At 59.9% G+C, this 12,667-nt stretch overlaps 5 protein-coding genes across 5 annotated transcripts; 1 reads left to right on the top strand and 4 right to left on the bottom strand.

Moving 5' to 3' along the window:
- Window positions 1-18: 18 nt before the first annotated feature.
- On the bottom strand, window positions 19-716 carry CcaverHIS019_0602050 (uncharacterized protein; the record flags this gene model as incomplete). The annotated part of the gene is made up of 6 exons (XM_060602637.1): window positions 19-154; window positions 196-292; window positions 326-456; window positions 501-571; window positions 602-650; window positions 682-716. The coding sequence occupies 6 exons, from the start codon at window positions 714-716 to the stop codon at window positions 19-21; spliced, it is 519 nt and encodes a 172-aa protein (XP_060459011.1).
- Window positions 717-967: 251 nt separating this feature from the next.
- On the bottom strand, window positions 968-2,628 carry FEN1 (uncharacterized protein; the record flags this gene model as incomplete). Its single annotated transcript, XM_060602636.1, has 10 exons — window positions 968-1,216; window positions 1,251-1,628; window positions 1,665-1,817; window positions 1,854-1,904; window positions 1,939-2,112; window positions 2,153-2,255; window positions 2,290-2,367; window positions 2,408-2,442; window positions 2,485-2,546; window positions 2,616-2,628. The coding sequence occupies 10 exons, from the start codon at window positions 2,626-2,628 to the stop codon at window positions 968-970; spliced, it is 1,296 nt and encodes a 431-aa protein (XP_060459010.1).
- A 326-nt stretch (window positions 2,629-2,954) lies between these two features.
- On the bottom strand, window positions 2,955-4,282 carry HIS1 (uncharacterized protein; the record flags this gene model as incomplete). The annotated part of the gene is made up of 4 exons (XM_060602635.1): window positions 2,955-3,352; window positions 3,388-3,399; window positions 3,483-3,832; window positions 3,978-4,282. 4 exons carry the CDS (start codon window positions 4,280-4,282, stop codon window positions 2,955-2,957), a joined length of 1,065 nt encoding a protein of 354 aa, XP_060459009.1.
- A 543-nt stretch (window positions 4,283-4,825) lies between these two features.
- On the bottom strand, window positions 4,826-6,130 carry CcaverHIS019_0602020 (uncharacterized protein; the record flags this gene model as incomplete). The annotated part of the gene is made up of 3 exons (XM_060602634.1): window positions 4,826-5,642; window positions 5,675-5,808; window positions 5,840-6,130. 3 exons carry the CDS (start codon window positions 6,128-6,130, stop codon window positions 4,826-4,828), a joined length of 1,242 nt encoding a protein of 413 aa, XP_060459008.1.
- Window positions 6,131-6,525: 395 nt separating this feature from the next.
- On the top strand, window positions 6,526-12,337 carry CcaverHIS019_0602010 (uncharacterized protein; the record flags this gene model as incomplete). The annotated part of the gene is made up of 2 exons (XM_060602632.1): window positions 6,526-11,162; window positions 11,194-12,337. 2 exons carry the CDS (start codon window positions 6,526-6,528, stop codon window positions 12,335-12,337), a joined length of 5,781 nt encoding a protein of 1,926 aa, XP_060459007.1.
- Window positions 12,338-12,667: the final 330 nt, after the last annotated feature.

The raw sequence follows: 12,667 nt of genomic DNA, 5'->3' as shown, positions 1-12,667 counted from the left end.
CTATACGACGCTTTACGCCTATACCTCGCCCAGTATCAACGCCCGCACCGCACTCCACTCTGGCCAAGCCGGCCGCGTCTCGAACTGCAGCCAGTCGGCGGGTCCGGAGGGGAGGATGCCCATCGTCCAGCACTTGTACAGGCCGAGGGCGAAGCTGGCGTCAGCGGGGGCTGGGGGTTACCGAGGCGCACTCACACAACGCCCTGGCACAGCGTATAAGTGACCATGGGGGGGATGAGTTGGGCATAAGTCAATTCGCCATCGGGCCGGACTGTGCGGAACGGCTCAAACGCTACCGTCAGCTTGCTCGGTCCAGCTGACTCACCACGCAGGATACTCGCCACCGCCGAAATTGGCCCCGTCACAAGCATGAAGATCATGCCGAGCGAGAAGATCTGTACCCCCGACCCCGAAAAGTACAGCATGATAGCCTGCATCGGGAGCGACTTTGCGGGCCTGGGGTCAGAAGATGGGAGGCGTCAGAGGCGTAATAGACTCACGCGAAAGCCATCTCCCACGCGCGCTTGAGCTTGAGCTCGTTGCTCTGTCGTTCGGTTGAGGCGGCGTCGCGCTTTCGTTAGTCTGGCCCGAGATGGCACACCTTTGATGTCTCGCGGGTCGCACCGACAAAACCCGGTGGGTTCGGGACCCTTGCGTCAGTGCGGCGTGGGATAGACTTACCGGACGCCCGAGGTCGTGTAGTCGAGCTTGACCATGGTGGATGGATCGAGATGGAGGTGATGGTGACGAACGATTCAAGGTGACGCGCGGTGGATTTGGTTCCGCGTGGCTGGGTACCAAGTGGTTTTCGCATTGTACAACTTCAAACCATCCCTTCATCAACAGACTACTACAGTCAGTGGAGCCAGCACACACGTCTCAAGTATCAATGCTAGTCTGTACCATATCTACCCAATGCCACGATTCTCCACCAATGCTACCTTCCGAGTCGTCGCTCCACGTCGGCCTACTTGCGCTTCTTCGCAGCCGGCTTCTTCTTGTCGTCGGCCTTGCGCTTATTCCCCGCCGCACCATCCTTCTTGTTATCCTGTGCCTTCGGCTTGACAGTGAAGAACCCATCGAGTCGCCCCTGTTGCTTCGCAGCCAGCATCTTGGTAAGTTTGGCTGCGCCGTTCCGCACGCGGTCCTCCTTGAACCCCTTTTCGCGCACAAGGAACTCGACGAGTCCCTCAACGTCCGGCTGCTTCCAGTCGAGCTAGCGTTAGCTGCACGTCACAATGCAAGCTCACATCCAGGTCATCACCCTTGATGACGTCGGGCTGTAGGAAGAGTTGTTTGGCGTCCTCCCACGGCCAATGCTCGGGGATCTGCATGCCTGCCCCGGTCTTCTTCTTCTTCTTCGGCTTGCTCTTCTTCTTCTTCGGAGAGGCGGGGACCTCCTCCCCATCCGAATTGACAATCATGTCGCCGCCTTCTTCTGACTCAGGTTCGCTCTCGCTCTCGATCACCGCATTCTCGGCCGCCTTCTCCGCCATCTTGCCCTGGATGAAGCCGACAACCTCGGCGAGCGAGCCGTGCTCCTTCATCAGCTTGAAAGCCGTTTTGGGCCCGACGCCCTTGACCGGCTCAAGGTAGTCGCAGCCCAGCAGAATGCACAGCTCGATAAACTGCCGTTAGCTTCCGGCACGACCAAGTCAGCCCACCTGGTCCATATTCATCCCGAGGCCCGTGAGTGCTTCCTTGAGGTTGACCTCTGAGATGGGCATCTTCTTTGCCTCGGAGAAGGTGAGGTGGCGGAGGAGTATGGGCGTGTGGAACGTGAGCGTGTCCATGTCTTCAGACCCTGCGGCGAACACCTGCGGTCAACTGGGCTTGACCATCGCAAAGCTCACCTTCCCTGCTCGGGCGAGCTCGGCACACTGTGCCTCAGCCTCACCGGGGGCCTAATGTTAGCTCGAGCAGTCAGCAGCAGCTCACAGTGACACACGGGATGCCCATGAGCGCGAGCAGACGCTTGCACTCGTCATTATGTTCCTTGGTGACGCGCACCTGACGGCGGCTGAAGCGGTCAACGTCCTCGGCCGTGCCGACCTCCTTAGCCTCCTCCTCAGCCTCTTTAGCCTCCTCGCGGCGACCGAAGCGCTGTTTCAACTGCACGTCAGCTCGCGCCAGCAAAAGTAAGCCAACGCACCACACCCGACTTGAGATCAGGTGGTTTTCCATCGAACACATAGCACGGCTTGATACCATGATCAACCATGCGGATCGTTCGATAGAAGAAGCCCATGAGATGACTGGCGTGAGGTGTGACCAGGTTTCGAAACTCACCTTGTCACTTCTCCATTGTCGTTCATTAGCATCTGGCCATCTTGCTGGCGCACAGCGATGAGGAACTGGTAGATCGACCTGTGGTCAGCTGAGGAGCTCCAGGGAAAGCTGAACCTACATCGACGCGTCGATGGCGACTTTGCGACCGAAGAGCTGGATGTTAGCTGACAGTTGCAACAGCTGGAGAGAACGTACCGTCTTCATCTCATGATCACGCATAGATTTAGGTGCATGCTCCGAGAGGAGTGCGGTGAGGCCTGGAGTCAGCGTCGAGCAAGGTCGCATCGGTGTGGGTGGTGAAGCCGTCCAGGCATGAAATGACCTACCCTTGATACCCATTGCGCTCAGCTGTGTGAACGAGAGTCAGAGAAGAGGTGAGTTCTAAAATGGGGGAGTTCGTCGTTGTTGAGGGGCCCAAAGTTGATACTGGCGGCGGTGAGGATATGAGGGGATGAGGGAAGACCAAATACTAAATACTCGTGTTGGTGCGAGCTCTCATTAATTACCGCGTCATGAGACGCGCGGTGGAGGAATTTGATTCCGTCCGTTACCCCCAGGTTACTCAACCACGACTATCACTGGTTTCCTCCACTTCCAAACTATTGACAAGGAATGCATAACCCCTCTGCGCAAGTGATACTCTAATATGACTAAGATGGACGCGACTAGACGCCAACACGGCAGTTGTCGAGAGGAAGAACGAGAATGTCCTCTGCTCCCGTCTTCTCCAGCTCGTCCATCGTGGCTGCCATCGTCTTGCGCTCCACCATCGAGCTGACGGCCACCCACCCGTCCTCGTCGAGGGGCGAGACGGTCGGCGCGCGGCGACCGGGCGTGATCCTGAGCGCGTACTCGAGGACTGCGCGGGGCACGTTGTACGACATGTACACGTACTTCTTGGCGGCGATCACACCGGCGATGCGGCTCTTGACGAGGTTGATGAGCGGCGCGAGCTCGGGGGTAAGGGAGGCGTGCGGCTTCTTGGGGGCAATGAGGACGGCCTCCGAGTCCATTAGAGTGTGGATGGCGTGAAGGCCAGCGGCGCGCATAGTGTCGCCAGATTCTGCCGTCAGCACGGGACATTCTCATGTGACTTACCAACAAGGTCAACTATGGCGCGAAGAGGTCAATAACAGAAAATAGGAAGACGCGTCAGCACGGGCCTCCTCTCAGTGTCGAGTCGAGATACGTACCAATCCCATCCGCCATGCCGAGAGCACAGGCGGCCTCGACCGAGCCGCCAAGGTACTCGATGCTCGTGTTCTTCACGGACTGGGTCTGGGCATCGATGTCCTTGAACAGCGCGGCGGCGAGGGTCTCGAACGATGTCGCGATGCGGTTGCCGGAGAGCTCCTCAATGGTCTGCATTGGGCCAGTCATAGGCACCTGCACCTGGAGCTTGCACTTGCCAAAGCCGAGCGGCAGGATCTCCTGGATCAACGGGCCCTGTTTAGACTCGGCGATAACGTCTTGTCCCGTGATACCGAGCGAGACCGAGCCGAGAGCCACGAAGCGCGGGATATCGGCGGCGGGCAGGAAGACGCTGGGGTTAGCGAGTGCCGCTGGGAGACGGGGGATGAAGGCCTGATGGTCGAAGAGAAGGGGAAGGGAGCGGAAGAACGGAGGCGAACAAGTTGAGGTTGAAAGACGCCTCAAAGGCCCCAAAAACGACCCCAGCCGATACTCACAGAGCAATGGGGTGGTTCTTCACGAGCGCAACGTCGAGACGGTGGGCACGGTTGTACTTGATGTCCGCTCCGGCGAGCAGCTCAACCGTCTTCTCGTACAGACGGCCCTTCTTGGGGATGGCAAAGAGGAGGCGGTCCTTGAGGCTGTCGACGAGGAGGCTCATGGCGCTCTCGTACCCGAACGAACTCTTGCTCTCGCGGTCGTTCCCCGCCGAGGCCTGCTGCCGTGCCAAGGGCCGGAGGGAGATAGTGGACGAATTCATGTCGTTGTCATTGGCTCCAAGCGGAGTTTGCGCGCCGGACATGTTGGTGAGTTGAGGGCGGGGATGAGTTGGGAATAGGCTAGTAAAGAATGCCACTGGGGTCGTTTTGTACGAGACGAGTAGAGTACGTAAAGTGTTGTTGTTGAGAGTGGAATTATGGAACGTTTTTGGAAGTCGCCCAGCCCGGGGTAAGGATGGACCGCAGACCCGGGCCGAGAGAGCATCCAAAAGATCGACTCGGCGTCATTACAATTAGCACGTGCGATAATTAGGCACCGTAATAATTCAATAACAAACTGTGGTTGGCTAAATCCGTAAAACAGGCGCAACGTTCCATGGCTGGCCTAAAGTCGTCGACTGATAAGGATTCAGGCGTGCAACGGAAACCTCGGTTGGCGCTCCCTTCTGCGCTCGATTAATCTATACCATGTAGACCATAAACAGAGCTACGTCAATCGCTACCAATGCGTAATGCTATTCGTACTCTACAGAATGGAAAAGTGACGGTAGAATACAACATAAAAATCGGCCAGGTCTGGGCTCGGGTTCTCGACTCGGCTCGCTGCCCATCAACACCGTCGTCGCTCACATCCCCGCCAGATCGAGCGCGCTGATGTACTGCGACACAGGCGGCTCATCTTCTTCCTCATCATCTTCCTCATCTTCATCGTCCTCGTCCTCGTCTTCGTCCTCATACTCCTCGTCATAATCCCCGTCGTCATCGATGGACTCGTCCTCTGCGTCGTCTAACGCATAGTCGTCCCCAACGTCGCCATCACTGACCGTTAGACCGGTACTTCTCAACCTCGCTGTATCCTCCGTGGCCTCGGATGCCTCTTCCTCTCCCAGTTCGTTAGAGTGGCGCAGGTTGCTCGGCAGGACCGCCGGCGACCTCGTTAATATGCCCGACGGCACATTCTCGCTGAACGATACGTGGTGCGGCATGCGCAGTCGGTCCTCTGCGTCTCCTGAGTCGGAGCGTGAGTTGAATGTGTTCCCTTGGCTCGTGGTGCGTGGTTTATCACTGACGGCGCGCGAAGCAGCCGTGTTTGAGCGCTCGCGCCACAGCCCCGGCGCCTTGTCAGGCAGCTGCGCTGGGACGTTGCTGAAGCCGAGGCGCATAGACGGATGGCGCCGCACCGTGAGTGGGTTGGGGAACGGAAGGCTGCCGGACGTGTTGGAGGCGTTAGAAACACTCGAGAGTGCGCGCTCCGATCGCCCTGTGACAATGGACGCGGATCTCGAGCCCGTTGGGATCGTTGCAGGCTGGGGCCACAACCATGTCGGGTACGGTGGTGGAGGAAGGGCGAGCGCGCCACTATCATCCTTGGATGGTGCCGAAGTGGAGAGGTACGACGTAATGAACGGCACAAGTGGGAGGTCGTCGTGGTCTGGCTCGAAGCTGCTGTCAGCCGACCCACTCGAATAGCTCACCGGTAGATCTCGTTGACGATGCATTCCGAGTGCCAGCCCTGCAGCTTCCGCAGGCATGCCACTACCAACGTGGTGTGCGAGATACCGTCGGCGTCGGCGAGGTAAATCGGATATGCGACAGGGTTGAGAAGGATCTGCAGTCAGCACCACCGGAGGCGGTCGTACCTTGAGAACGTCAGTGACGTGCTCGGGCTCCATGCCAAGCGTCTCTTCTTCCATCTTCTCGGCCTTTACCCATCGCAGGTCGATGCCTTGCTTGCCGGCCCACACGACTAGTGGATCGTCTTCCTTGTACTCCTTCTTGCGGAGGTAGACAAGGGTGCGAATGCCGAGGCGGCGGAGGAACGAGGCGTTACGCGCGGCGGGGATACTACCACGGTAGAGGATTTGGGCACGCTCGCCGTCGGGTGCTATGGGAGCGGCCACAATGGAGAAGTTGTACGGTGGGGTGAGCATGGTCGAACTCCGCCGCGCGGCTTGCAGAGATTGCGCTGGCGGGAGGACGACGGGTTCGAGGTGGTCGAGGGAAGAATGGGCGAGATGTGGAATGCTGCCATGTCGGGCATCCACTGCGTCAACAAAGCGTTCATTAGCGGGATCAGATACTTTATAGAGTTTTATTACGTTGTCATGACGTTCTTGATCGACTAAGTCTGCGCTCCATCCATCAATTACGGCTACTTCAACTTGACGCTGGCACTTTCTCATATTCTTGACTCCATCTCAACCTCATATCGACTCCCATCCATTCATCAACGTCCATGTACAGCCCTCATCATTGTCACCGGTTGGTCTAAACCTTCCGCCTCCCGCCTCCCGCTCCTCCCACCACACTCCAGCTCTCTCTTACCATGGGCCGGTTCCTCGACTCTGTCCTCAAGCGTCCATCCCGCTCCTACGCCGCCGAGGCGTCTTATCCGTGGGATCGATCAAACGCCGAGGGCAGATATGTCTCACAGACAGGGAGTGACCTCGGCATCGGGCCCAGCAGGCGTAGGACAGCTTCCCTGTTCTCCAACGATAGCGAGCCAGGCCGGTATCACCACCTCGCCCCGGACCTGAACCCTGCCCCACCTCGCCACTCCTTCGCCGGGCGTAGGGGTCCGTCGCCGGTGCCCGAAGAGCCAAGACGAAACAGCTTGAACGCAAAGCCTTCCAAGGGTGCGCTGTTTGATGGCGACCTTCCCCCACTGCCTCCTATTCCTTCTCAGCACCAACATCACGTCCGCTTCAGACAGGAAGCCGGCGTACATGATGTGCCGAGAGCACAGACCGTTGAGCATGCTGAGTATGCTGAAGACCGCCATGTCGCGCCTTCACGGCGTGACTCGCGCTCGCGCCAGCCAGAATCAGGGCCGCCGCGTCCAAAGCAACAGTTCCATCAACCGGCTTACGCCCAACAACATCCGGCCAGCGTGAGGACAAAGGACGTACGCCACCGAATCAACGGCCCTGAAGACCCGCCGCACCTCCAGAGCCCACCACTTGATCCCGAGGAACATGACAGCGCAGGATCACACGTTGTTCGACGTGTATCACATCCACAATCTCCCCCTCTCGCACGGCCCATTGATCGACACATCCCTTCACTTACTCTGGCCATCGCACCGCCCTCGACCCTTTCCCGTCCCTCGCCTCCTCTCCCTCTTCATCTACCCGCTTCTGGCGTCTCCGAAGCGCGAGAACGCAGCAGCCCGACCTCGCCCCGCGTTGTGCAATTTGCCGATGTCGTCCAGTACTCCGACCCGCCCTACGTGTATTCCGACGAGGACACGGAATCTCACTACTCCCATTACTCCCATTCCTCTGATGAGCGGTCGTCAACAACACCTTCAGCTGAGCCTGACACGCCGCCCAGGCCCCAGGTGCACATCCAGGACGACCTTCCCCCTGTCCCACCTCGCAGTCCAAAGCGAGGGGCGCCTGGAGCTAGGCGAGAGTCCATCGACAGTGTCAGCTCATCGACGTCAATTGGCGGCGCATCGCGAGGGACACCTCCTGCGCCACTCGTGCCACTTCCCGAGGCGCGCGTACAGGCATTTCACCCGGGGACCGGAGATTCCTCCACAGGCGGAAAGGCGGTATCCAAGCGTCCGGCGCCTGGTGACCGGGGTGAGAAAGAGGAGACGGCCCAGCCCTCAAGGCAGGTCAGAGCGCAGGGAGTCCCGGTGCCCGAGACGCGCACACCTGCTCCACCAGCCCTGCCCCACCTGCCAAAGCCCGAACCTCCACTTCAGCTGACCTCGTCGAGGAACCCATCACTGTCAACGCGTGGGACGACGATCACAACGACACTGTCCGGCCTCCAGTCGACGCCCGGCAGCGACGTAAACTCCAGCACCAGCTCCGTTCCCGACACGGTACTGGTATCACCGCACTCCCCTACAGAAACAAGAGCGTCGGTTGTCGCCTCGGTTGACGAGGAGGCGTCGTCCAGGCGCATTTCGCTGATCCTCGATGACGCTGCATCGGAAAAGTCAGTGTACTACACACCCAGAAACTCATTCTACTTCAATGGAAACGGCGACGCGTCGAAGTCGTCGCTCACTCTGGACAAGCTTGGCGAGATGCTGCGCGCAGCGGATGACCAGGATGAGTCCCTCGAAATGCCAGGATCGTGGACTTGGGAACTCGCCGAGGTGCCTGGTAGGTCGACGACGAAATCCATCCCAAGCGTGCTGGGATGCGGCGAGGAGCGCAAGCACATCCATGTGGAGCAACCAACCCATGCGAGCCAACCAGTGCCACATGCCGTGCTGCTGGCGTCCGCGCCTCTGGCACATGCCGTTGTCGAGGCCTCCGCTCATGTCAAATCTACCCCTGCCCCTACACCTGCACCTCCAGCCGGCCAGCAGTCACCATTACCCTCGGCACTGACAACCTCACTGCCTGGCACCTTTCCAGCGGCTCCTAGTACCCCAGACGAGGAGGACGCCGCGGCGGATCATGAGTCCGATGACGACTCATTTCAGATGGCCGAGGAACCCGTTGTCGAATCAATGGCTGAAAGCGTCCCCTCCTTACCGCAGGCCAGCGCAGTGTCCGATGAGCACTTGGAGGAGGCAGGAACGCCGCACGATCAGTTCTCGGATCTGCCGACGTTCCATCTTCAGCCTCCCACACCTGCGACTTTCACGGACGTGATGGGCAGCCCCTTCCGCGACCTCGACTCGCCACCGCTGAAACGTGAGCTCGACCTCGCAGAGGAGTCCGATGTGCCAGTTGTGAAGGAGGTCCCACCGTCAGCTCCACGCAGCCACGTGACGTCGACGTCCAGCATGTACCTTGATGACGAGGTGGATATCGACAACTTCGCCCCAGAGGAGATCGCCTATTACAACCCCTCAGGGCCAGCCTATGCGGTACCCGAACCTCCACCCAGAAGCAGAGCCTCAAGAGTCGCCAGTCACGCCGTGGCGCGGCCGGTGGACGACACGCAGAAGTGGTACGAGCCACATGAAAAGAGCAAGCCTCTGTCACGCACCAATTCTCTCGCTCGACGGCAGGCCTCCGGTTCCGGTGCCGACACGCCTCCAACCCCACCGCGCAAGAGCAAGCTGGACCGAGGCGGGCGTGTCAGGGGTGCTTTCGTACAAGTGTTAAACAGCCCGTCCACTCCGAGTGCGGCCACGACCGAGAGAGGGCCGAAGACCAGAGCCGCGACTATGGTTGACAACTACACTTCGTCGCTGCAGAGGTCGAACTCGAAGCGGAGCGTCGACTATACCTCATCGCTGCAGCGGTCCAACTCAAAACGGAGTGTGCGGTCGGCCAAGTCGACGCGGTCGGAGCGGAGTGGCACGGTATCGTCACAACATACTATTGTTCCTGACAAGCCTGTGAGACACGCCGCCACGTCGCGGGCTATGTCACCCACTCCACCACAGCCACAGCATGTCTTGCCGCGCCGAGGTCTATCTCCATCGACACAACCCATGTCTCCTGAAACGCCACATCAACCGGAGCCACAGTTCCGTGGCGTACGTCGCTCGGAATCGGCCTACGACGCCGAAGCCCATCTGAGTCCGCCGGGGCCAATACTGCGGTCGTCTTCGTCTTTGGCCTACGAGACCCCACGCCAGAGTATGTCGATGGACGACTGGCACGATGCGCAGCAAGATGCCCTTCCATCGAGCTCGAGGAACAGCGATGATACCTCAGCGTCAAACGCCGTTGGTCATGGTCCCCACAACCGTGCTGTGATCGGCCAGGGTGGATGGGCAGCGGCCGCGGCCGAGCCCATCAAGATGTACGTGCCAACCGACGGCGACGGGTGGTCTGCGTTCCAGCCGCTCCCGCCGCGGTCGCGGGCGGCGCCGCTGCCAGGATCGCGCAATTCGTCCTTCGATCTTGGTGGCCGGTCGTCGTCGTCGGCAGCTAGCTCGTCCATCGCTCAGAGCGCGTCTGGGTCCGTCGCTGGTGCCTCGCAGGGCTCGCGAATGTCGATCCCATCGATCGCCCCGGTCCACGTCGTGGTATCACCGACCTCGAGCGTCAGCGGCCGGGTGCCCCAGTCGCGCCTGAGGACGGTGTACCACTCCGCGGACGCCGACGAATCCGATGAGGGTGAGCGGCCATCACGATCATATGCCTCCCCACGTCCCGACCATCCAACCAATGATGAGGCTCAGCGGTTAGCCTATGCAGATGAGTACGGTGCCCGTGCCGCCGCAGACGTCGGCAGCGCGGACTACAACGAGCACTATAAATACACCACGGAGCGTCCGAGTACACACACTTCGCCTCCAAAGGCCAATGGCCATTGGCCTGCGGACGCGTTCTACGACCGCGACGAGCGGAGCAAAGCGCCGTCCCGCGCGCCTAGCTCTCATTCGTCCCAGTACTCCGCTCCGTCAATGTACTCTGCAGCGTCTGCTCGCCCAGGTCGCCTCAACTCACCACTCCCACCTCTCCCCGACAACTCGTCGCCGTACGAGGCGGCGGCCCGTGCCCATGCCGCGCGCCTCGGGCTAGCGTCTGGCCTCAACCCCAACGTCCTAACTGTCCTCCCCGAGATGAGTGTCCAGGATTCGAACGAGCTGTACCTTCCCCAGCGCAGGAACAGCCACAAGTTCGGCTCGTCGTCGTCTGAACTGGGCGCCAGAGGCAACTTGACACCGAAGCGCTCGGCGTCGCTGTTCAATGTCAGGCGGTACTCACGCACGGCGTCGGATATTGGGCGAAACCCGAGGGAGTACGCGTCGTCCGAGCTTGCGAGGCCGTCATATCCACGCGAGTTCGACCGGCGGCACAGCGTCGATCCTAGGCGGAGTAGCTTTGGCTCGCGGGGTGAGACGCCACGGGAGCTGTTGCGGACGCAGTCCTTCCGAGCACCGTCGCGCACGGGCGACTACAACCCCGGTGATGTTGTTGCTCCCTCCAACGGCACAGGGGTGATCTCGCTCGATACGCCGAGCATCCGACCACTCAATAACTACCCACTCATGGAGAGCAACGGATACGACCAGATGCAGCAGAACGGCTACACGTGAGTTCTTCCGAGGTCTTGCTGACGACAGAAACATGGTGCTACCTAAGGGCGGAAACTTCAAGCCAGGCGATCCGACAAAGGCCAATGGCCCAGACCTGCAACTGCTCGGCGTGCCGCCGACGTCAATGGCAGCGATCACGCTCTCGTCCGCATTGCACACCTACCACTTGAAGCACGAGAGCCCGACACCTGAGCACCTGCGCTGGACGCTCCCGCCGCCTGTCGACTTCTCGACGGTCAAGCCTCCATACCGCGTCTCGAGTGCCCAGATACTCATCCAGGTCTATGCCGTCGCTGTGGACTGGCTGGACATCGCGGCACTGGATGAGAAGAGTAGACACGATGTCGGACGTTGGATCCCAGGCCGCTCGTTTGTGGGGCGCTGCATCACGACTGGGGCAGACGAGAAGGAGATTGTGCGCGGCGACGTGGTCATCGGCCTCCTAGACATCCGGAACTCCGGCGCACTGGCAGAGTACCTCGTCGCGGACCGACGACGCGTTGCGCGCGTCAACCCCAACACTCGTCTCGAGCTGGAGGAGCTCGCTGCTCTTCCGGCACAAGGGATAGCCGTACACCGGGCGATACGCGATGTTGGTGCAACCCGTGGGCAGCAGGCATTGGTGATGGACGCGCACGAGGGCTTGCCCGCCCTCTTCTGCCAAGAACTGACGCGCATGGGACTCATTGTGACGGCAATCGTCCCCGGCGGTGTGGAGGGAGCTCAAGCCGACGCGTTGGCATATGGCGCCCGTGGCGTACTGGCGGGCTCCCCTTCGAGCGTTATGCACGGCCTCCCCGAGAACCTCTTCACCCTCGTGATCGATACAGCTGGCGCAGCCGACGCGGCCCGCCGCATCCTCACCGACCGGGGCCACGTCCTGTCCTTGAAAAGTGGAGACGGCCCAACCCAAAAACACACTCTCAAGACAAAGCTTGGGTTTGCCAAACGCAAGACGTTGAGCGCCAGTTACGTCCAGCCTGCAGGGGCGGGTGACGCGCCCGTCGACGCGAGCGGGCTCGACTACCGCGATGTTCTAGAGGAACCTGTGCTGGGCGTATTACATCCGGCCTTGGAGGAGATCGTGCCGTTCGAGCTCGGTGCGAGCGTGTTCGCAAGCAGAAGGAACATGGACCGGTTGCGGGTCGCAGTCGTGCGGATCGTCAACTAGAGAGCTCCTGTGGTGGCGAGGGAGAGACTGAGAGAGAGTGGAAGGATAGAGACGAAGATAGACATAACCATGTAGCCTATTATGCACCATGCATCCATGCATCTCCTGCGTTGTTACTGAGTTGTTGCCCATGACCTGACATCTGATCTCAAGACTGCCACATGTGCTTTAGTGTTGGTGGACATTACCCCGTGGGGTTGGTGCGAGAGGGCGAAATTTCGGCGGCTTAAAACGTGTTTCCTCACTCTCGACTTTGGACTTGATCTCATTCTTCATCATCGCATCCTCTGCATCCTCATCCTACGTACGCCATGCTAACACCTCTTCGCG

The sequence above is a fragment of the Cutaneotrichosporon cavernicola genome (genome assembly GCF_030864355.1).
Source record: "Cutaneotrichosporon cavernicola HIS019 DNA, chromosome: 6".
Lineage (NCBI taxonomy): Eukaryota > Fungi > Basidiomycota > Tremellomycetes > Trichosporonales > Trichosporonaceae > Cutaneotrichosporon > Cutaneotrichosporon cavernicola.
Note: the sequence above shows the minus strand (reverse complement) of the source record. Positions and strands in the feature narration are given on the sequence as shown.